The sequence below is a fragment of the Echeneis naucrates genome, chromosome 14 (assembly GCF_900963305.1).
Source record: "Echeneis naucrates chromosome 14, fEcheNa1.1, whole genome shotgun sequence".
Taxonomy (NCBI): Eukaryota; Metazoa; Chordata; class Actinopteri; order Carangiformes; family Echeneidae; genus Echeneis; species Echeneis naucrates.
Genome location: NC_042524.1, coordinates 11,970,052 through 11,994,832, shown reverse-complemented (window position 1 = coordinate 11,994,832; position 24,781 = coordinate 11,970,052). Strand labels below are relative to the sequence as shown.

General features: G+C 39.1%; 1 protein-coding gene across 1 annotated transcript; it reads right to left on the bottom strand.

Annotated features, from left to right (window-relative positions):
• Window positions 1–4,891: 4,891 nt before the first annotated feature.
• gsx1 (GS homeobox 1) lies at window positions 4,892–5,724 on the bottom strand. Its single transcript, XM_029520012.1, has 2 exons — window positions 5,346–5,724; window positions 4,892–5,244 (listed from the first exon to the last, which is right to left on the bottom strand). The coding sequence occupies exons 1-2, from the start codon at window positions 5,722–5,724 to the stop codon at window positions 4,892–4,894; spliced, it is 732 nt and encodes a 243-aa protein (XP_029375872.1).
• Window positions 5,725–24,781: the final 19,057 nt, after the last annotated feature.

Below are 24,781 nucleotides of genomic sequence, written 5' to 3'. Positions count from 1 at the left end.
CAGGTGTTCCTCTGCTAGCATCAGACTGGTGTTGCTGGGCAACACCAGTGGTGACAAGTCTACCAACTCCAGAAGACATTTTGCCCAACCCAAAAGCTGGCACCCTGAAAAACTACTTTTAAAGGAAGAAAACAGCGCAAAACAGCTATTCTAACTGACACACCAGTGAAGCAGGCACTAGAAAGTGAACAGAATAGGGAAAAAGTTTGTAAAAGTCTGTTTCACAAGAAACGAAAAGAGAGGAGAGAGTGAAATTATGGATCTGCAAAGAAGAAGGCAGCTAGAAAGAGAAAGATCTGATATATGGCATCAACGGATAAACAGGACTGGTTCTGCCTCCTCTGTGGAGCCATTTCCAAAGGAGATTTGGGTGCAGTGTGTGAGGTGTAACAAATTGGCTTATGATCCTTGCACCTCTGATTTGTCAGACACAGATGTTTGTTGTTATTTACAGATAAATGCTTGCTGTTATGCATTCTTTAATGGTGCTACATTTGGTTATGTATTTAAATTGTTATCTTTTTATTTGTCAATCAAATTTACCTGGCATAGTATGACAACCTACCTGCTGATGGGTCAAGTTGTCACAAGTACACACACTGTATTTAACTGTCTACAAATTTGTACTGAAATAAGATATGGAAATGTGATTAATACAATTTTTATTTATTTTTTTTAATGTATGACATTAAGACCATTATGATGCATTGAGCCCAAAGCTGTCAGTATGTGACAACATACCCTACCCCCCATACACAGCGGAAATCACAAGTCATGGTAAACAAAAATTAACACTAACACACAATGGAAGAGATTAAATTTAATTGTGGTTGTATGTCCACAATTTTTACGTGAAATTGTTAGAACCTGCACTTTATGGTACATATATGGAAAAAAGTAGCCCCTGGTTGGTTGCTTGCAGGATAAATCTCAGTGCCCAGTCCTGTACACATGTGGACTGGATGCAGGTGACAGAATCGAAATCGATGGTAAACTGTGGGTTAATTTTATCCAAATGTCACATTTGGAGTGAATTCCAATTGAGAAGCTTTCACTTTGGAGCAGCCTGGGCCCATGCAGTGGTTACTTCCATGTCTGTGCAGTTCATTATTTCTCGACCCCTGACACCGCTTGTGTATGGACCGAGAATTAAAAAGGCGGATTCTCAGCAGCACACTGAAAAAGGCACGCAGAGCACGGTGCGCGCGTTGAATATTCAATTAGAGGAGGGGGGAACTGAGGAGAAGGGAAGCTGCGTGCCAGTCCTTCATCTTACATTACTGATTAGCTGTTAAACAGATTATATGCAGCTGAATGGGTTCAATGTTGCAGCAGAAAAACGGCAGCAGTTCAAGGCAATGACAAGTGGGTTTCCTTCCCTGCCACTTGAGCAGGCTCAACACGCCTTTGCCAACACTAACATCTCCATAATGAGACATGTTAATGTCCCATTTCCCCAACTTAACCCACAGCAATTCAAATAAACATATACAAAAACTACCGAGAGCCCCTTAGTGTGTTTCTCATGCGGGGCGAGTTGAATCTGAAATCTGAATCTAGAAAACACCAGATAGTATTCAGATGCATCCCGTGTTGATGATAAACTTCAAACATCGCCATTCTCCAACAAACATGCTCAGATTTCTGTATTTATATCCATAACATGTTCTCTAACGGCAGCGTGTTTATGAGCGAGAAAAAGCAAAACGGCACCACACATCAAAAAGCCACAAATGAAGTGTGAAGTTAAACGTGCATTAAGCTATTAAATGTTTATTAAAATGTCCTCTTGAAAATGGAAAACAGTTTATCCTTTTCCACCAACAACATGGCACTCGACATGTGCACAGACAGAATGGGATTCTGGAGCAGTAGCCACTTGTCCTTTAATGGCGAAGGGACAAAACATGTTATAAATGTGTTAAAGTGTTTAAAAAAAACTTTACAAACTGCTCTGTTAAAGCATGTATGTTAACATGTTAGGTTTACAACTCGCATTTATTAAGCACGATAAGTTTAAAGTAGTTGAATGTGCAGTGCCACAGCAAGCCACGCGGGTCCAAAAGAGCTCTCATTGAGAAGCCACGTGTCCGTTTCCAAAGGCTCTCCAACTTAACCACCTCCTTTGTACGACTAACCCACATCGGCAGCGTCCCTCCACATAAAGGGATTTGCAATTTCAAGATATTTCAGCTTAAATGTTTTTGACAGTTCCCTCGCTTTTACCTCGGCTTGGTTATTTTAACTGTGCCAAATGGGTCACCTTGGGTTGCTGTCTGCGCGCAAAGGGCTTTTGCGCGCATTCAGTCTGAATTTTTTCCAACTTTCCTTGACGGGGAAACCAGCTGCTGGTCGTGAAAAGACGGCTTATTAATTGTCCTTTGTCATGCAGAATTGCTTGATTTCTAAAGAAACGTACAAAGGCTCTTTTTCAGGATTCAAGTATTTTGTTTCGTGCGTATTTTCAAACCATCGAATCAGCTGCAGCGCCGCGCCGTCTACCAGACTCTCAGGTACTGACTGCCTGCTCCCTTTGTCCCCTTTTAATGCTGTTGTAAATCGTGCAGACTGATTTGTTACAAGCTGTTCTTTTAATCTGATAGATAAGAGACATGTCAAAGAAAAGCCGTAAATAAAAAATTAGCCAGAATAAAGACAAGGGCGAGTCTGCTAGATGGGCGCCTGTTGACTCAAGCGGCTCTCCAGCGTCAGGGGAGCCCTCTCCTCAGCTCCGTCAAGGTTACGTCGACAATTCCCTTTTCTTCTTTTCAAAAAGACACCGTAGTCCTTTTTGCTTCAATGAATTGATCGGCACAAAATTAAGAATAAATAAATTGAGCTTTTGGAGCACCGAGCGTATAAGCTCCCCCAGGGCGCATACCCCCGGGCTATTGAATGGATAAAGGGCGCTTTGCAGAGGACGTTGTGAGCAAAATGGGGCTCTACGGTGCAATTAACAAAATAGTCTAATCCCATATCTTAACAAATGCAAATATTAGAGTTTTGTTAAAATGGTTAAGTGAACAATTAAATAAAAGTTTACAAGTGAAACTTCTCATTCAAAAGAGGCACACTGATGCAGATAATGTGCTGCATGTAATTTAAGAACAGTTTTTACTCCCTTTAAAAATAGTCTATACATTTCTAAGACGGGAAATTTAATTTAAAGCCGATTGAACACAATAAATCTAACTTTGAGAGCCAAAGCCTCAGCCCGGGAGCAGCTGCAGCGGTGCGTAAAAATAGGCGAACAAAACTGGAACTGTATGATGAAGTCCTGGCTTGGTATATTTGGAGATGTTTTATTGATCATTTGACATGATTTTTATTGTAAGAAAAATATAAATATAGATTAAAACCTTTTGGGAATATTTTTTTTATATCAGAACAACAAGAGTATTTTACCTAAAAGATTACCTTTATGTTTGAGACTGCTGCCTGAAATTTGAAATGGCGTAGTATTTAATTTTGTAGTTGTAATTATGTGCCAAAAAAACTAAATGAATGCTAATTGATGGGTATGTTTTGATATTTTAAAATGGCATTTGCTGAGTTGGAGAGGCTTGTATCGGGGCTAAGACACACCTGGGGTTCATAAAATCGACAATAAACTTGACCGCAGCGGTGCGTTAACAGCACAAACAATGTGGGTCATGGTCACCAAGCTGTGTCTTTTCGTCATTTATTTTCATGTTAGATCGATATCTTAACATATGCACACTCCTGGTGCCCCATTACACACCCACAGTGATTATTAACTCGGTCACACGAGACGGATCATTTCAGATGGGATGAAACTTGAAAAGAACTCAAAGGGACCAGGCAGTGATATCTGTGCTGAGTGTCCCTCAGGGGAAGCGCATAAGAGGACCCCACAACAACGTCTTTATCACCTCTGAGGGATAAACATCATTTAGCATTTGATTTACTCCTTCAGTGTAAATGTGATCCAATGTGCTCCCTGGCTGCACAAGCACATTTTGTCTCTCTGTTGTGTGCAGGAAAGACTGGGAATAAAAACACACATTTCTTTCTACCCAAGTTTTTTTCGGCTCCTTGTTGACCAAAAACGATGAACCACGATCACTTTTATTTCCTTGTTTTCCTCACAGCTTTTACCTTTATGCAAGAGAATGCTAAAGCATTTGCCCTGCTCATCCGCATACGGTGCCACATGCACGCACACAACGCAGCCAGGACAGTTAGAATGTGTGGAGAACTTTTTCATTTTTACCATTTTGACCAAACACACTCACACAGTATTTGCCATCATCTAATTGTGTTCTTACAACACCTTTTCCTTAAATGTGATGTCCAGGCTACTAATAGTAAGCAGAGTTTACGTGCGCCATGCGCGCACTCAGTGTGCGTAAAGACCAGAATATTCAACTCACACCACAACGTTGTCTGCCGCTCAGAAATATTTTTATTCAAGTACCAACATTTTTAAATAAATAAATATTTTTCGATTACACTGAAGATATACTTTCAGGGTGATCTCAGCAATGTAACAACGTTTTCCATAGTTTAGGTCACAGTTCCATCCACATAGAATGAATCTAACCAGTATTCGTCGAGTATACAAAATACTGTCTTCCCCAAAATACTAATAAACAATGTTGCTATTGTTTTTTTTAATCATTTGGGTTTCTCTTTGCAAATATGCCTACCATACTCATCGGATTGGCACAAACAAATCAACCGTTTTCAGAAAAAAACTACATACAAAACGTACAACATGTATACAGCTATACAATAATTCAGGGGGGCTCCCTGATTAAATATTCTCTGTCTATGTACAGACATTAACATAAGCGGAACAGTCTCTCTTTTTGGCTGTATTCAAAATCATGAGGACCAAAAGCTTTGAGAGGGGAAGCCATGGGCGAGTTCAGGGGGAGACGGACAGGTCCACGTCCTCCTTTTCGGATGAGGATGGAGATATGGGAATGTCATCCTCCTCTTCCTCCGAGCATCTTGCCGTTGACAGAGAGGAGCATTTGCAGTTATGTGATCCAGTCCTTTGGCCGCTGCTCTTGCCCTCCTTTTTGTGCTTCACTCGGCGGTTCTGGAACCAGATTTTCACCTGCTTCTCTGACAAGTTCAGGTATGTGGCGATCTCGATGCGTCTCAGTCTGGACAGGTACATGTTGGAGGTGAACTCGCGCTCCAGCTCCAAAAGTTGTGTACTCGTGAAGGCGGTGCGCATGCGCTTACTGCTCTGAAGTTTGCCATTGCTGTTTTCTGCAAAAGTAACAATAATTGTCAGCGACGGCGGTTTTTAGAACAACAGATCAAATGTTGCTTTCCTGACTATATCAAACATGAGGGCAGCTCGTACTCACCGATGGAGATGCAGTGGAACTGCCGCGGGTCTGGGACAGAGTACGCAGCCTGGTATATCCCCGGTCCGTGGCTGATGTTGACGCTGTTGGACGAGGAGTGCTGCCTGGACAGGGCTGAGTGGCAGTACTGTGAGCTGAAGGGGGGAAAGGACGCCTTGAGGAGCGGCAGAGCCGGCGGGGAAGGGTGCAGCTGGGAGGCGGCCATGCACAGCGGACAGAAGCACAGCAGCCCGGCCTTCCTGGAGTGGCAGGAGCCCGGCAGCCCGTGCGGGTGGTGCGGCGAGTGCACGGTGTACGGGAATAAAGGTGGGTTGTTCTCGTTCCCTTTGTCGTTGGCCTCCCTTAAAATCAAGGAATCCACGAGAAAAGACCTCGGCATGTTTGCAAACTTGAGGATCGGCGTGGTTTCAGTCAAAGCCGGCGCGTCGTGTCGGTGTGAGGCTGCTCTGCTCTGCAGGTGGACAGCGAAGTGGTGCTGAAGACGCGCCGCCGCTCCTTAAATAGCCGCCCAGGACTCGGTTCGGCCATGTGACGGTTACGCCGTTAGCGGCCGAGAGCTCTCAATAGGGTTTTGTGCCTTTCTCTCGGCATTCCCACTGCACGCTTCCCCATTATTTCACTTGTTAACTAAATGAACTGCATAATGTAGTCTATTCTTGTCAGCCCCACCCACGCCGCAAGAGGCGGCACTGCCCATTCTCCCTTTTATCATCACTCTCATTTTATCATAGAGCAGAGCTTAAATTTGCGAGAGAAAACGTTTCTGTCACATTCAGAAAGCCAGCGAATGCATTCAAGTTTTGTTTCAGACATTAAGCAGTCTATTAGGTCTGCATGTGGAGAAGTTAGAGACTTAAGACTTAATGTGTCTGTATCACCGAGGCGAGGGGGAGAGATAGTCATGTAAACTTTTATAAAGATGCAGAACTATTTATTTATTGTGTTTGGTAAACTGCTATAATTTACTAATAGCAGCTTGTAAAAGGTATATAATTATCAAAACTTTTTATTTTAAAATGGCATGGATTACGATAAGGTTTAAACAGCTATAAAAAAAAAATAGGCCGAAGTGGCTTTATCGTTTATAATTAAACGCGCAAATTAATGCGTACCTAAATGTATTGCTGCATACATGCTGTAAGCAAACATTGTTAATTATTTCTGATGAATCTCTCTGTCTATGTGCTTGTGTGGCTGTTTTCCTAGTCGGGATGAGCTGAAGCATAAACGCAACAGCTGAATGTAAAGTTTGTGCACAGATCCATTTTAAGGTTAATGTGTCATTTCTGGGCACAAAACAGGGACAAGTCATCGCCTGAAGGCAGTGCTGTTAAAGAGCAGTGATTAATTCCTTTGCTCGGGCCCCTGCCGAGTCGGCGGGGAAAGAATATGTAAAAATAACCAGGTTTTCACTCTGCGGCCCTTATTGAATGTCATTGTGGAGGGTTTTCAATGAGAGAGAAAGAGAGTCGAATTAAAGTGTGTGACAGCGGCGGATAGACGCAACAAAGGCGACTCTGTCATAGAGCGGCCCAGTGCGCGGCGCGTGAAGCCCCCGCCTCGCGCTCTGATTGAATTAAGTAATAGGAAAACATTTTCTTTCACTTTAAGGCTTTCTGAACAAGATCTTCAAAGAAGGCCAGAACCGTAATGTGTGAGTAAATAGTAGAATGAGAGTTCTTTTCTTCTTCTCTTTGGTAGACAAACACGGAAGCAGTGCGATAATAAACGGACATAAACAGCCCCGGCTGGGTTTGATGCCCCTAAACGTCACATTTGAGAATGACGGTGAAATATATTTAAGTTGTCTCAAAGTTACTGCAAACACAGTATCTGTTAATGCCACTGGGCTCATTCAATGAGCCACAAGCCACAAACAAACCTCTGGCCTGTTTATTGTTTGCATGCCATTTTACTGTAGGCACTATGTTCACCATAAATTGTCACCTTCGGCGAATTAGCTCCTCAGCTCCAAAACATGATGGTGTGAAGCTATCCGTGTTTCTCATCATGAAAGAGGCCCTAATGTGCTCAGCTTCACACCACTAATCTCCCATAAAGGCCAGACCTGTAATTAGCCTGCGCCATTAAAGTAGACACAAATCAGGAGCAGTTAAACCCTTTGACGAGATCTAGTTATTCGGACAAAAACCTGTTATATCGGCCAGAGCCACAGTTTTTTTTTGGATTAGTCTTTCCTTTCATTTCCTGGCAGGAACGAGCCATTAACTAGTCAGTCAATCTTGCTGTAATCTTGCTCTGAAACCTGTAAATACAAATTTATCGCTTTTATGTAAATTCTTAACGAGGTAATAAGTTAATGACATGTTTTCATCATACCTTAAAAGCACTATTATTCCCAGGAAGAGTTTGCTCTGAAGCCCGAGAAGAAAACAGCCAAAGCATGTGTGGTTTGAGGCCTGAAAGTTTCAGATTTAAAAGCGAATTATGGCTCAAATTCAGCTTTTTGTTTCTTTCTTTTTAAACAGAGACAGAGAGCCTGTGTGCGGTGGCAGCTTGATGCATTGCTCAACATGAAGATGTTATCAAAGGCCCTAATTTTCAAATTATGTACAGCAGTCACCCTGTGGATAGGAATAGAGGTTTCATGGGTCGTCACGCAGGGAGGCTCATCCTAATTTGCAATCCCAACTGGAGACTGACAAATAGTTTTGACCTCCCTCTGGAGGCGCGGGCCAGAAGTGCAAAGAATCCCATTCTCTATAATCACTTGTTACTGAGATAAATAATCGAGGGAAATAGCCCACTCACATTATAACAACTCTATTACATTTTTTCTGCACTGTAGTTCCAGGCAAAAAATAAAAAAAAGTAAAAATGGACATCTATAGCCACTTATATGTTCATGCATCATCACAGCCATATCTGTGTTTTCCTTCACAAACCAATAACCCAGACTAATTCAGCATAGCTTCATGTGCACGACAACTAGCATACAGCTGTGGTTGGGGAAAGCTTCTTAACTTTACTGTTTGATAGGGGGGAAAGCAATGCCCCTGAAACAGTAAATTATTTATAAGATATTAAGTTGGAACAATTGCCATCACTCAAATTCATCCCTGATGATAATGCTGACCAGAGCCTGCTGTGCTGTTGGAGAAGCACATTTTCAGGGGCTTTTATGCAATTATACCCAAAGATCTCGTGCCTGATGACATAAAGAGAGCAGTCTGTTTATGGAGATGTAGTCAATATCTCCTTTTCTTTTTGGTATGAATAATTCATAGTTTAAGACACTATCCCCCCGCACTTAATATGTACACACACTTAAACACCCACACATCTCTAATACAAATGATGGTTTTAGCTGACAGTATAACAGGATTTAAGGTCCCAGTGGGGTTTGGCCCAGCCGTGGATGGGCGCTGTGACTGTCGACGTGACACAGAGGGCCGACTGCCCCTCCTAATCTCCCCCTGAGGCAACATCACAGACTGCAGATCCCGCTGCACCTCTATGGACGCACAAAGGCCTGATTATCATTCATATGCTCACCAGAAACACCAGTCCAATAGATAACAGATGACACACAAGTACCAGCTGAATGGTGCAATATGTTGAGGCTGCTGGAGTCTATAGGGACTAATGAATCCTTAAGAGAGAGAGAGAAGCTGACAAAGAGATGCAGTCAGTTGAGGTACCATAACATGACAGATATAAGGCTCAACAGGTGAATTTGGACTTGGGTGAACCAGAGGAGTTGCATGATAAATATTTGTTGTTGCAATTGCAAATGTAATTTTTTTTTTTTTTAAACAAGCCTTCACTCAGTTTGGGATGGATAAATATTTAGTGATCATATCAAGATAAGCAGAACTAATTATTTAACTCAACATATTTTTTTTATGTAACATTTGAAAACTATTCAACATACTGCGGTCAAAAATGACTGAAAAATGAAGAATGATAAAATATAATGGGAAGCTTCTCTATCACATTTCCCTTCCCTTAACACTCAGTGGGGTGTTTATCATCTTATTGTGGTTAATGCAACCCAAGTAATAGATTGTTTTAGTTGCATAAATCTTTTTATGATTTCAGTTTCACTGCTGTGACATGGTTAACTGTTGGAACAAAACAAATTACACTATTAAAAAGTAAAAAAAAAAAAAAAATAATAATAATAATAATATATTTACAAAAATTGCCAATATTGCAATGACTGATGGCCCATCAAAAGAGACCAGGATCAGAAGTGTAGTTTTTGGCCTGTGTATAAAAATGGGACATGTGTTTTGCAGCTTACTTAATGAAATGCGTGTAGAGACTTAATTACAGAGTAGTAAATCTTTTTAAAGCGATAATGATTTCTCATTCTGGCTCTTCCTGCTATCAGATCAGTATCACTCTGTTTTCAGGAATTTAAATTACTTGAAAGAATGCCTGCAATTCTAGAGAATTATAAAAACATTGCAACTAAATTTCATCAAATAACATTTAAGATTTTGGCTGTTACACTGTATGACAATGGGGAAAATATAGCCTTGCACAGCAGAACGTTAAAACTGTATTTCAGTTCCCCCACAAATATCAACCATGGTCAGAGTAAAGAGGTGAGCCGAGAAAAGTGTTAAGAACTTTGGCAGGTTAGGTTACAGTAAAACATTTTAAATGTGACAACCCTTCATGGCTGAACCTTTTAATTTATTTATTTATTTATTCTTATGTGCTGTCTAGTTCTCTCAGCTGTGGCAATTTAAACCATGCTAGAACAGGCACTCCATCACATTACAAGCATAGGCGCCCAACAATACACCCCTCTAATTACAAGTGACCCGAGCACTATCACTATCACCCTAAGTAGTTTGAAGCTGCAGGTGAAAATTCAAATTTGCGTATTGAATATTTGATGTCAAATGCTAAGCTAGTAACGCTGTGCTGTCTTGTGCTGTGATAGCTTTAAGGTTTGTTTACATATAACCATAAAGGCTTTGGTACATTTAATTTATTGGATTAATTCTACTGGGTAAGTGACAATTAATATACATTCAGCACAAATACTTCAACAAAAAGATGTCCACTGAAAAGAGTTGCAGACTAAAACATCTCGGTGACACACGAATGTGACAAATAGCAAATCGTATGTCAGACTGACAGAAGTCCATTGATTCATTGAGGTGGAATATGAAAATCTCCCAGCAACCTCCATCATGGAGGTCAATTAGACATAATGAATCAAATCCTGTAGTGTGGAAGGATGAGGGGTGAGCATATAGATATAACTTTATATCAGTTGTTTTGGAATAATTAATCAACAAAATTGAAAGATACAGATTGACTGAAAATTTTTGGGCCTAAATTTTTTGAAAGGAAATAATAAATTAGAAAATTATGCAACATGAATACACTGGCCTACACTTGGAAAACTGTACCTTTAACCCCCTTTGTTATTTAGGAGAAATTAAGAAAACAGTAAAAGGGAGAGTAATTAAAATATAACTTTTTTGGTTTCATTTTATTTATCTTTCAGGATTTCTCCCCTGGTGTTAAATCTGGTTGCTGAATTTACGCCTCTCTCTGCCATGTAGAGCCTCTCTGATGTGGTTGAGTCCAGGTCAAGTGCTGTTGCTAGGTGCATCATCACAGCTATGCCTGTCTTCACATAGCTGGCCACACTGACAATCTCAGCACCAAGTCTTTCCAGGGTTGTTGGGTATGAAAACCAAAACCACTGAATGCAATCGATCTATAATGAATAATCAGTGAAATAAAGAACTATGTTTCAGAAGGAGAGCTAGTCAGATGAAGTCTGAAAGAACAGGCTGCATTTCAAAATAATAGCAAAGTAAACTGCCATTTGAACTGTAGCTGAAACTATTAATTTTAGCTCAGCTCAAGGTCACTGCTAAATATAATATGCAATGTGTGTGTGTGTGTATATATATATATATGGCTCCATATTACCTATCGTCAGTATGTGGCTTGTATTCAGACAAAATGAGCAGCAAATTAAAATTTGAGAATTCTTTACCTCTCATTTCAATATGAACAACATCGTCATGCATATGGTCTGTCCATACATCCATCTTCTACTGCTTTTCCATTTCCGAGTCGTTATGCATATAGTGTAAATTATATTTTCTTTTGTAAAGTATTTTTCTAAATCCATCTTACAAAAAGGAAACATGTTACCATAACATGTTACTGTGTATGCACCTTCTTTGTACATTAATGTGTAGATAAGATGCATTTTGTGCCATCCCTGGGAAAACATTTTTAGATTGCTGGATTAATTTTCTGTCAACAAAGTCTTTTAAACAAAGGGGAGGCCTTGGTGAAGTGGACAAAACTGAACTTGAGCCACACAATGAAAACATGTGGGGACAACCAATGGCACAGTCGGGAAAGATGAACTGCAGGCAGGCTTTATATTGTATTTTGAAATGTTTCCAAATTTTAACACAGCAAAAGGTCAAAATTCTGGAAAGCATTGTAGTTGTCAGTTCTGTGCTTAAATAACTAAGGTACAATTTTTACAATCCAACTTATTCATTTATTCACGACTTATTTGATAAGAAGCTATACATTTTAATAGAATTAGCTGGACAAATAATTTGTCAGATAATAGCCGCATTGCTTTTTATGCATTTATACTGCTGTAAGTCAAAGAACTTGTTCAAAGATTAATTCAGAGCTCCTCTGCTTCACATTGATAGTTTAGCTGAAAACAGGATGCTGTGGTCCCTCGCCTGTTTCTGACAAGAATAAATGGGAAATAAATGCAAACCTGATCATCTGGCCTTCTCTAATGAGCCTATTTACATCTAAATGTGATGATCTTATGGGAACTAAAATGGTCAAGTAAATTTTTGCCTGAACTTTTCTTAGTTCAGAATAAGTCACATAGTACGATCCAGGACTATTTGCCATTCAAAGACCTCCATACTAACAAATTAATGTGTTAAAAATGTTAATGTGCCAGTCCTTGCACTTTTCTCATGAATGATGAGAAAAGTTGTGGAAAAATTATGGAAATCTTTGCTTAAAATATTGGAAAAGCTCCACAGCCATTGGAAGTCTAAATATCTTTGGATGATTTCAAATTCCCTTTTGATGTAAATCCATTGGTTCTGCTATAGATATATCTCAAACTTCCCCTTTGACCCTATTCATATAAAAGCCTTGAAATGCTCTTCAAAAGGGGTTTGTTACCCTGCGGAGGTCAGTAGGCTATTACGTATGGCTGACTCACATTTTTCCAAATCAGCAGACTTTTGGCCTAGAAATAACAGGTCAAACCAATGAATTTAATGAACTCTCCCAGACACAATGAATGCCTCTTGCCATTTGAACCCCAATAAAGGGATATGGGCAGGTCAGCAAGCCCTTTCAAGGGGTTTGTACACAAATGTGACAGAATGCAGTTGCTTCAGTGTCTACACTGACAAGTTGTTCAAAGTACTGGGGATGTCAGTGATAGTGCCTTCAACCACACTACCCCCTTTGTTCTCCATTTTCTGTCTGTTGCTCTTTCATTCAGTCCCTCAAGTACAAAAGCGCAAGAATGCAAAGCGTTTTGCGATGTTCTGTTTGCTTCATTTCTCTCCGCCAAATGTTATCCTGTTGGCCAACATGCAGGAGAGTTTATTGTAGAGAAAACAAAGCAGAATTGCGACGAAGAACAACTTCTGATGGTGCCTCACTACTCCTCCCTCCTTTTCACCCCTTTACTTCACTCATCCTCCTCTCTTTCTCTCTGATTGTTCATTTTCGATGCTCTGATGTTTCCATTGGATCCTCTTCAACTGTTTATTCAAAGTGCAAGGAAAAAATCTTTCCTATGATTTTAAGTTTTATTTCTAATTCTAAGTATCTACATCAAGCATGTTTTCTCGATACAGCTGTTTTGTGCTAAGATGAGAAAAAAAGCATCTTTAACCATATGGTCTTTGTATGTTCACTTAATTGAATCAATTGGAGGCCCATGGGAAACCACAGAGGGGGGTAAGGGTTAGGGAGGAGGGAGGTCAGAAAGTTAGAATAGGAGGGAACAGCGAGAAAACACTCCAAAAACTCTTCATGTAACTTTTACATAGCCATTTTCAGCAGCTCATGATTACCTCATTCACAGTGTGTTTCTCTAAACAACAGAATGAGGATGAGCCTCTGGAAAAAAGTCCTAAAAGGAATCTGAGACAAATACCACTGTGATTCTTTAAAGTTTATGGTTTTCTCATTAATGACCTCCTGCAGTTGGCCCATTTCCTCTCCATTCATGTCACATTAGCATCTTTTCAGGAGTCACTATTGTTTTGGGATTGTTTTCATTTACTAGGATACAAATGTTTGAATGTCAGCACAAACCTCCTATGAACATTTTAAAACAAAACTGTTCACTTTCAGCCACACAATGTAGAGACAAGGTACATGTTGATAAAAAGAGAAAGAAAATAACAGAAAAAAATTGCTTTTACTTTTAAATTGTGAAAAAGAGACCTTTTTGTCATTAACTTGCACCAACTCTGAGGATTGACTGGAGGGTGTTATCTCAGTTGGACCAACTCTCTCAGGCAATGAATGAGATATCTAGGGACATTTGCATGAGTAAGAGCAGACTCCCTGTATGATTTTCATAACCCAATATCCTCCTTTCTTCTAAAATTTCTATTGGAGGCATTGTGATATGGGGTCAGCTTTTGTTTTATTTGTTTCCCTCCCAACATTGTGTTTGTTGCATTTTACCCCCTGCCCCTCTCTCTCTCTCCTAATGACCTCTTCGACTGCTTTTTACTCCATCTCCCACTCTGCTTTTGACAAAATGCGAAATATATGGCTCAGTCTCAACTTTCTCTCAAGACTTATGACGTAAGCAGTGTGAAAAAGAGGTTTAGGCTAATTCAATGTCTATATATGACCATATATGTGAGTTAGTGTGATGACGGGTCACTGCCCATCTCACAGGGTCCCCCAGCTTTCTGCAGATGCGCTCTATTGAAGAGGCGACACGCGGCGGGACGCTGCTGGGAGGTAGTTACTATTTCCCCATTACCATAGAAACTAACACACTGGCTTTCAGCTGGTCTAGGCCTGGGGTCCGCTGACACCAACTTTCACACTACTCCAAGTCCTGACAAAACCCCAAATGGATCTTAGGACTCTGAATAATGCCCATTTGTACCCAGTTCGCTTACAAAATGAGCTGCCAGCAAAATGCTATGACAGCCTGTCTGTGCACATGACACCAAAACATAAAGAGGCCTCCTTTCTGGGACACTTTTTGTAATGAACACAAGACAGGGAATACTCAGACAGTCATATGGAGTGAAAAATAAAGCTGGGAGATCTAAGAAACAGGTTAACAGCATCTAGATGTTTAACTTGCCCAAGACCAGAGTGCGTTGTTGATTATTTGTCCAGCTGCTTGGACTGCTCTCGATGTAAAGTGTTGCATTCACATAAAATGTCCAAAAATACTGTGATTTTTGTGAATCTACAGCAAAAAGTTGGTTAGATTAGCTCATCCCAAAACTGGAAGCAAAGGGAAACTAGCCTGGCTCTGTATGTAACAAAATACACACACAACACACACAAACATTTCCTGTAGATTATTATATTTTGCCAATGCAGATAGCAATATCTGTCTCCCATAATCTGGATCTTCACCTGCTTCCAACTTGGGCAAAGTGTTTCTGCAGCAACACAGATATGTGCCTTTATTTTACATGCTATAGGTAACAATTACAGAAAGAAGTCAACTCAAAAAAGTTCACACTGGAAAGGCAGCAAAGTAATAACTAGTTTACACACCATCATGCAGCAACGGGTCAGAAATTTTTTGATCAATGTATCTGATTATGAAGACCTCACAGTGGTTTAAATTTATTACTCTGCTAGCCTGTCACTGTTTATATCTCGCCTGTGAAAACTGTTTCTGCAGCTGCTCATTGCCAAAACATTAGAATATTTTGGCCCATCTCTAATGTATGACGTATATATTACATGGTATTGCTAATAATTGGGCATTGTGGAAGGTACAAGGTCAGAGTTCACAATTGATCCCCTCACCCATGGCAGGTGCAGCTCACAGGAGTGAGGGGAGGCGGCCCCTCATCTCTCCCACCTCTTCACGCTGCTCAGCAAGAGAAAGGGAGGAGTGTAAATGAGTGCTCTCCAGAAAGCCATCACCTGCTCCCTCCACCCTAAAATCCCCACCAACTCTGCCAGACAGAGATATCCTACAACCACAGCTCACATTTCTCCTACTCCGATTAATGAGAGCGACAGATAGAGACAAAAAGAGCAAGGAAAGGAAAGGGAGGGAGAATGAGAAAGGGAGTAAAAAATTTTAAATATAAGCATCCATGCCTTGATTTTGTTTTTAGTCTATTTTGTTGTTTTGAGTATTAACACATTCATTGGCAGCAAAATGTACATTTGTCATGCCTATAGAGGGAACTCAATTGGACTGGAAGGGGCATTGAGTTTGTGCGCACAGAGAGCCCAAGGGTGAGGTTGTGTATTGATGGGTGCCCCTCCCAGCTTCTCCCAGATTCCCCCTCTATTGTGACTTTGAGTGAATGTATCCTCTTGCTAAGGGCACTGGAATGTGTCTTCTCAACTTGTGTGATGGATGGGGCCTTGTTTTGCACTCCTCCGCCCCTCCCTCTGAATCCCTCTTTCTCTCACTCAGCCTTTGACTCTTTCATCACATCCTTTTATTCGGCACTAATAAAAGTCAGTGATTCTTCATCGGCCGTTGTGCAGATCTGAGGGCTGCTGTTATTTTTCATCAGGAGTGTGTCACACATCACCATTCAGCCCCTCCGTCACACAAATTCAGACACTGGCACAGAAGCACAAGCAGGTGGAGATACACCATCAATGAATTATTCAAATGAGACACCGGGCATATCCCTTAAATTCAATTTAAATACTTGGTTAATTTTGTTTAGTGGTTCTGTATTGCCATTGATGCACAAGGTTGATATACTGTTTTAGCCTGGACAAGTTAAAAGAGTAGCATGCCTAACAGAAAGCAAATGACTAAAAACACAACACATACATGGGCGCGTAGCATATTGTATGTAAAATTTTAAATTGTGTTTTGTTTTGTTTTTTTTATAATGTTCATAGGAATATTTTCTTGAAGTTGGCACCGCGTGCATCTCATGTACAGGATAGCTAAAAGTATCTGTGCAAAACAAAAAGTGAAAAATTCAAAATGGCTTTGGAGTATAGAGCAACTGTGAATCACAGCCTCACCAGTTTGATTCTCGGCAGGGATTTCTCTCCTTAATAGAAGGCAAAAAATTATCTTAACAGCTTCACATATCCAGTGACATGGAAAAGCAATGTTTCAAACAAGAAAAGTGTTCAGACATTTCTGTTGCCCAGATTAAAGGTTTAATTAGGATAGCATCTTCATGATAAGGGTTTTGTTTAGTTGTTGTTGCCCATCCGCTCTCTCATGGTGCTACACAACCTTCCTTGTTTTTTTTTTTTTTTTATCTGCTAACTGAGACAGACATAAGCTCACTTTGGTTTCACCACACTGTATGCTACTTTGGAAACAGAGGGTTAAAAAAAAGCAACTCTTTAACACATTATTATATTTTAACTTGTTATTGTTTTGTTGAGGTCAAAAGCAAAATTTGTGTTGTCATTAATCTAAAATCTATATAGCCACCTTATTGGTGTGTGTATGTGTGTGTGCATCTACATGTATATAAATCAGCATGGACAGTTCAATGTTTTGTAACCTTTTGCTTTACATTACCTATCCTGAAGAAGAACTGATCATTTCACAGTATTACACCTTTTCAATGGAGGTTTATTATATTCCAGTGCAGCATTTCCTGTGTTATCAGTGCAAATTCACTCACCATTTACTTTAAAAATATTATATTTTTGGAAACAAATGCATTCCAACATGCAAGTGTATTTAAGGTACATATTTTTGAATCCCTCACCTCCATTATTGACCCCCTTTTTCTTAATTTGTCTTGTAACATCACATGATACCCTGCTCAGACAATGTTTCCCATCTGTAGCTGTGTGGAAAGTAAGAGTGTCTCTATTTAAAAAGTATTATTCAACAGAGTGTTATGTAAAAGCTCCAAACAGGAGTCAGGCCACGCAAATGAATCATCAGCTCACTCATCATGTCAAACAACGATCCTTTGGCACTTACAGCACTTTATGACATTTTCTGTAATCCAAAAAGACTCATGCACACCTAAATACAGACAGAAGTATCACTTAGATGGATATTAACGCATTTTACTTCCAGCCTTAGTGTTTGGACACAGATATATCAACACTAACAGCAGTAATTGTAAGCAACCTATTGCAGCTTTTAAAAGAAAATGTTTCAGGTTTGGAGTTCACTAATCACTGATCCAGGTTACACATTTAACAACTTCAAAGTATGTCACAGAACAAAATATCAACAGGGAATGAAAAAATATCTACCACTGTTACACCATAGTAAACTTCACAGAAGATAAATCCTTTCAATATATAATGAAGTACATTTTGGCATGACTTTGCATTTGCTGGTATACAAAGCCAGAATTATTTGGCATTCTAGTTAAGTTAAGTAAGTAAATCAACTGTATTAATAAAATACAAAAAGCTTGGTTTTATTCATTGTGACAGATCTGGAAATGTAATCCACAAAGTAAATTTGCATTATTTGGATATAGGACCAGTGTATGCAAACAGTGAGGTAAGTTGCTGCCAGAAATGTTGCCATCTACTTTTATCTAAATATATATCTGAGACAGTGCAGTCTGAAGGGATGCAATTAAGACATCAACTAAAGTTCAGCAAGTTCTTCTGACAAAAAGATGTGTCATTTGAACTTGACCTATGTAGAGGTAATACTATTAATGTTTACAGAAGAAAGTAATGTGTTGTCAGAAATGACAAGTTGCAACAGTTAATGTCAGAAAGTATGTCTCACTTAGAACTCACTACATCTTGTAAGTGGAAATCATTACATTATTAAAAGGAATTTCAAACTAATAAACAGCAGCAGCCAGCAGTACAGTGCTGGGACAAAAGAAAGCCAGGTGATTAAAAGTGGACCTGGTGACAGGGCTCTCTTAAGAACAAACTTTGCATAAAAAAAAACAAAAAAAAAAACAGCCAGAGGACTACACATGATATACACACTATACACATGCACATAGCATGAAAACACTGCCAAGTGTGGGTCAGGGCTGACTGGGTAAGTTTGAGCTTTATGACTTTTATGCTAGGGACAATTAGAGGTAACAGAGAGGGCAACCCGAGAGGTTTAAGGAAATTCAGCCTTGATATCCTTAGATGGGGGTTTAATTTCCACATGAAGTCACATTTGATTCACAACAGTATGGGTTATTTCATTTTAAAATCCGAATGGTTAAGTCTTGAATATTTTGCACTCAGACAAGGTTACTGGGATCTCAAACTGTTGTGTAGCCAGTGAACAAAAAAGAATAGCTGGATCGTGTCTTGGGTCATGAATTCAGGATTTGTCAGTATGAACAGCTTGACCACCGAAAGGAGTTGTATAGCTACATTCAAAAACTGACAAATTAATTTTATGATAAGAACATTAAACGTCCCCTGATTTTAACATTGAAAAAGGGCTTTTCCCTTGAGATTGAGATGTTTCTCATATAATCATATCACTGTATGAACAGTCTTCCTAAACTAATAGAAATATTTGGGTTCTCCAAGTTACAATATAAGTACTCTATTGCATCTACGACTGTGTATATTCTATATATTTATTTGTGAAAGGTTATGAGAAAGTTAATTTGAATGAGCCAATTTTAATTAGAACAACGAAGAGTGAAATTTGAAAGTGGGACATTCACAATCACAACATAAAAGAAGCTTTACTGCATTATATTTTCCAATGGAGTATTGCATTAGTTGTTGAATTATTTAATATTTTAACATTTTACGATTACATTTAATTTAATATGTTTAGTCAGTCAGATACCAAATAACCCATAACATTTATATACTTCTTTCACTATTTCGTGATTAGACATCATGATGTACTCTGCATTGTTGACAAAGGTTTTAAATATCTAACTTTAGTTCAGTTAAATTTTTTTTTACATTAATTTGTCATCCTAATTTTTACCAGCGCCCTCTGCAGGCTTTTAATATCACCAGTGACGATTACACTTCTCAACACACTGAGCAGAGTCACATAGAAATAGCAAATTTATTTTATGTTCTTTAATATTAAGCAATAATATTTATAAGCCCATTTTAAATTTTGTCGAGTAATGCAAATGTATAAAAGATCAGTGGATAAATTAGCTCATCTGACAAATCAGGGTGAGCATTTTTTGTCGAGGATTGCATCCACAGTTTGTATCTACCTAAATTAGTTCAAGCTTACCAAGGGTAAATATATTGCTTAGCTGTGCATTTTCCTCATCACAGCCCAGAGCTGTGATGCATAATCTGACTTCCTCAAAAGAAAATTTGAAGACTTAAGGCTCATCCTTTACTTAACACGGGCCATTCAGCATTTTAATTTACCACTGATACTGATTGGTGAGTTACCAAGTTGTAGAATATTAGTTTTCTGTTTATTATGCTGTATTTTATTCCTTTCTCCTCCTTTAGCAATGCTCTCCTGACTTGTCTTTTTACCACTTCATTCAACCACAGGACACTTGCTTTATCGACATGGTTTTGTGTGTTCTGATGTGCAGGCAGGAGCCATCAGCAGACATTTCTCAGCTGGTGCCTCTGCTGCCTGCAGCTTATCAGGAGTGTCAATCATCAAACTTAAAGCACTTTGTTGTGACATTTTATCTAAATATTTCAAAATTTTTAAGCTTTTCTGGGAAAATACAAGGCAAAATATAAATAAATCAGTAAGTAAGTAAGACCAATTTTTATTTACATTTTTTCAAACTTTCAAAATAAATTTGGACATAGAAATATAATTTAATCGACTTAAATTTTGATTTACTCCTTCCTTTGCCACCCTCTTCATCATTCACCTGTCCCTACATTTGTTTCAAAGCTGAAGAATTTTGCTCAATTTTGTTATGTGTGATATTTTTATTTATTGTGCATCTCAGAAATACGTTGATGTCAGTGTGTACTTACGGACAATGAAAATAAAACGAGGCTGGGCAGTCATTTAATAGTCATTATGTCATGAACTTAAGGTACTTAAAATATCAATCCATTTGTGGATAGTTAATTCTTCAAAAGAAAATAATTGATATGACATGCTTTTGTTGATTGAAATATTGTTATTTCAACCAACAAATGCTATTTATGAATGAATTAGTACACACACACACACACACACACACACCATCTTTCAATCTACAAAGTCTATCAGATATGAATTTTGGAAGGGCAAATTACTTAAATAGAAATGAATATTAAATTACTCAAATAATCAGTATTTGCAATATTATCAGTAACGAAAAGTAATTGCGTGTCTATATAGTATACTTATAATTATTAACCATAAAGTCAGAATGGTGAAATATCAAAATATCCTCTAAAATATAAAGCAATAATAAATGAAAGCAAGTAGCAGTTTTTTTTTTACAAATTATTAACAATTTTGTAATTTAACTCTAACCATTCTCTAACAAACTGAATTGATATTTCATATTTAACAGACACTTCAGTTGTTTAGGAGGACAATTGATGGCCAGCAAATCTTACACGTTTTAAATGATGCGCATGTGTGTTTGGGTGTGTGTGTGTGTGTGTGTGTGCGTGTGCGTGTGTGTGTAAGGCAAAAGTCTAAATGTGCATGTTTTTAATCAGTCCTGGTCTAACCTCTTGAAGCGCAGAAAAATGGCAGAAGCATTAAAAACATAAAAGGAAAAAAGGGCAGTAATGAATTTAGAGGAAAATGGACATTAATGGTATTAGCATTACTCATGTTCCATATAACAAATTATTGGAAATTTGACAAGCACACCAAATTATCTCCTCATGCCTGACGGGAGTGTGGTGAAGTCCTCTCTACCTGCTGAGGAAAGACAATTTCTGCTCATTTTACTATTTTTAACAATAGAACCAACCCATTAAGACAAATTAATGTCATTATCAAGTCTCCATGAAAATGACAAATACCACCGTTTCGAGCAGCTTTAGAGGCTATTGACAATAATGAAATTCGCTGTACAGGTACTGAAAAGAAACACTCCAAGTAATTATTTTCTAGTAGCTTGTTTGTCTGCCATCCGTTCATTTGCTTTCAGCTCAATTATCTGACTCTGTGAGCATGTGGAGGCGCATAGTGCTCTGCGGCCCACAGAGCGAGGGCCCTAATTGGGCAATTACCGTTCTGTTTCGGGGCTTTTAGCTCTAGTTGAGAGTGGAGGGAGACCGCAGTGTGTAAAACCACGAGGACCTTACATGTACAAAAAAACCACACATATACACTGTTAAAACAAAAACAAAACCCCTCATCCTTTATACACATAACACAGACCTATATGGTGCAGCTTTAGTGCAGCTCATGCAACAAACACTAAAAACATAAAAAGTGACATGAGCTACAGGCCATAACACTGTAATTTCACACATACACATAATGCAGGTGAAACACTGCATTATGTGTATTGTAATTTTTCAAACATGTGATTATTTCATTGCAGCAATCTCATGTGCATATGCATTCTTTCAGGGTTGTCTTTAAACACCATCTCATCTGACTAACCACCGTCTATAAATAGCTGAGAGTACTCACTATGTAACCCTGCTGAGTTTTTGGGGATGGGCTGAGGTAGCAGGGGTGCTGATGTACATAGTGACTGCAGGGTCAACAGTGGGTACCACTTAAAAGTGTTGTGTATCATCAGAAAGCTGGAAACTAGAAGATTCTTTTTGCAGCAATGGTTTTCTGGTTGCAGTCATTTCAATTGAATGCAAAAAAATTTAAAAACCAAGAAACTTTGCGATGGATTCCTCTGTCACCAATCCTAAAACCTTATGGACTCTAGACAATTAAGAAAGGAAAGAGCAGACTAAATTAATGAATACATAACCAACAGGCACTTTCCTAAAGTTCAGGGTAATATTGCTGAGTAGATGGACGGATGAGTATGGAAACCTCAAGAATGATCTACTGTCGGCTTCACTCAACAGATCTAAACCAGTTGAACACCTATAAGAGCACTGAACCTAGTTTGACAGACCTCTCCATCATCATAAAACTAACAGCTTTCATTCCAGTAGTGATCCGGAGTTCAGGAACTGACTCAGGGTGGGCAAAAATCATCAGAGCATTGCTGGATAAAAAAAGGGAAGGTTCTTATGTCAGACCTGGAAAATGTTTTCAGAACAACGAGTAAGATGGGGTGCCTTCTGCAGGGCTGATGTGGCTAATAGGAAAGAGTGGTGATCAAACCAGATCAGACTACAGAGATTCTGTAGATATTTTTTTCCTGACAAAATCAACTGGGAAATTATCCAGAAACTCCCTGTGCTCTTTCAGAGGGAAATACAAAAATCTTTAACAGACTTTGAGCTCTCTTCATTATTTAATGATTTGGTTTTTTTCCCCAAAAAAGTGAAAACAGCATCTTACATCTATTACACATACGGTGCTGATGTTTGTGACGCAGATGCTCCAGCAGTACACAGTAATGTGTAAAAACTGGAGCTAATTCTAGACTTTAAGCCTGTGAAATAAAAGTTCGCACCTCAACCCCCTTCCCTTCCCCGCTCTTCCCATCTCACCCTCCTCCTCACTAATTTTCATATTATCCCTACGCCGTGCGCTCTCCCCCTTCACTTTCACATTCTGTCACACGCTCCCCGGATCATGTAGCTTGTGTTAATTAAACCCTCTTTCAGATCATTTTCTTGCTCAAGTGGCCTCAGTGCAGCACCCATTAGGCAGAAAGCTCTGTTATCTGAATTTCCAAATGTAGCTCAACATTTATTAAAGTGAAATTCATCCAGTAATTGCCCGCCTCTGTATGCCCCATGTCTCCCTCTTACCTCCAGGGCCACCTGCTCAGAGACACCTCCAACTATTTACCAGCATGACGCAGGGTAATTAGACCTCTCTGACCCCGTCCACTAAGAGCCCCATAATTGCGTTAATAAAAAAATTAACAGCAGCAGCATGAGGATCATTATGTAAAAATACCCAGTAATGAAGCATTAGCCTTGATTTTATTTGGATTAAAAACAGCTATAGGTATTTAAGGGTTACAGTGTCTGCTGAAACAATATTAGAGGAGATGGGAATTTTATTTATTTATTTTAGATGATTTATGGTCATTCTCCTGCAAGTCCCCCACACAACTTTTTCACAAGACATTAAATGCAACATCATGCCAAACCTGGACATGAGGACTGACATCGGATGCAAAAACGTATCTATTAACTTTGTTGAGCTAATATTTTTTTAACTGCAACAGGTCATGTGTGGAGAATTATGAAGCTCCTGTCAAAACCATTTTACACTTCCTAATGTACAGTATACCAATTCAGATATTATGCCCATCACCACAAGAAAAGATAAGGCAAATATAAATGTCAACAAAATAATACAGAATCCGAGGTTTCAGTTTAAATTAAATTAGTGCAGAGCTGATAAGTGTTGAGAGGTCAACACCACATATCTAACCTCATCCTGCAAACAACATAGAACATGAAGGGAACAGAAAGTAAAGGCATTCATCAACAGCACAAGCTCTGCAAATAAGAGCACTGAGCTGAACAATTAGTGTAAGTGGATAAATAAACTTCATTTATGTGTTACTACCCCCCCAACATTCATTTCACAACAACAGTATTAGTAGTCATTTGCCAACTCAATTTCCACCTTCAAAGCTCTACTTCATCCTCCATGGCAACAGAAGGTTGTTTTTCTTTTTAGTATCTGTACTCTTAAAAGGGTAGATCAGGTATTTTGACTCAGGGTGTCATTCGTGATACTGAAGCAACCAACAACCAGACAAAGCTGAAATACAAAAGTGGAAACAAACCAAAACAAAGATAGGCCAACTACATCGCCTGTCTTATCCATTAACTATTCATCAGTAGCGTGACAGCATTAGGAGGAGCCTGAGGAATGAGACACAACAACACACACCTGCATCCACGCTTCAAGTGTCAACAATCCATTTTTTAGAGCAACTAAAAGAAATCACATCCAGCTGTGACACTGGTGGGACTGTAGACGAAGGATGTTCTGTCAAACTGTGGCAAGATCTTTGTGTCAAATCGCATTAGTTAAAATCACACAGAACTTACACACAAGGTTCAGCATCTCTTCTGCAATGGATACGTTTTTGATTTCCTCATTTGTTGCTAAATCAATAATTCTATTGCTTATTTAACCCAAACCCTTCAAAACAAATTGTGCCTGATAAAACAGGAGGCTTATTGATGTTGGGTGTAGCTACTTGGTGTCCAGTCAAATATGTTATGTAATGTCTCTGGTCTTGTACTCGGATTGGTGATGATCTGTT

Coding starts and splice junctions, on each gene's coding strand:
- gsx1 (XM_029520012.1), bottom strand. CDS start 5,724: ATGCCGAGGTCTTTTCTCGTGGATTCCTTGATTTTAAGGGAGGCCAAC. Junction 5,245..5,345: donor GTTCCACTGCATCTCCATCG/GTGAGTACGAGC, acceptor TTACTTTTGCAG/AAAACAGCAATGGCAAACTT.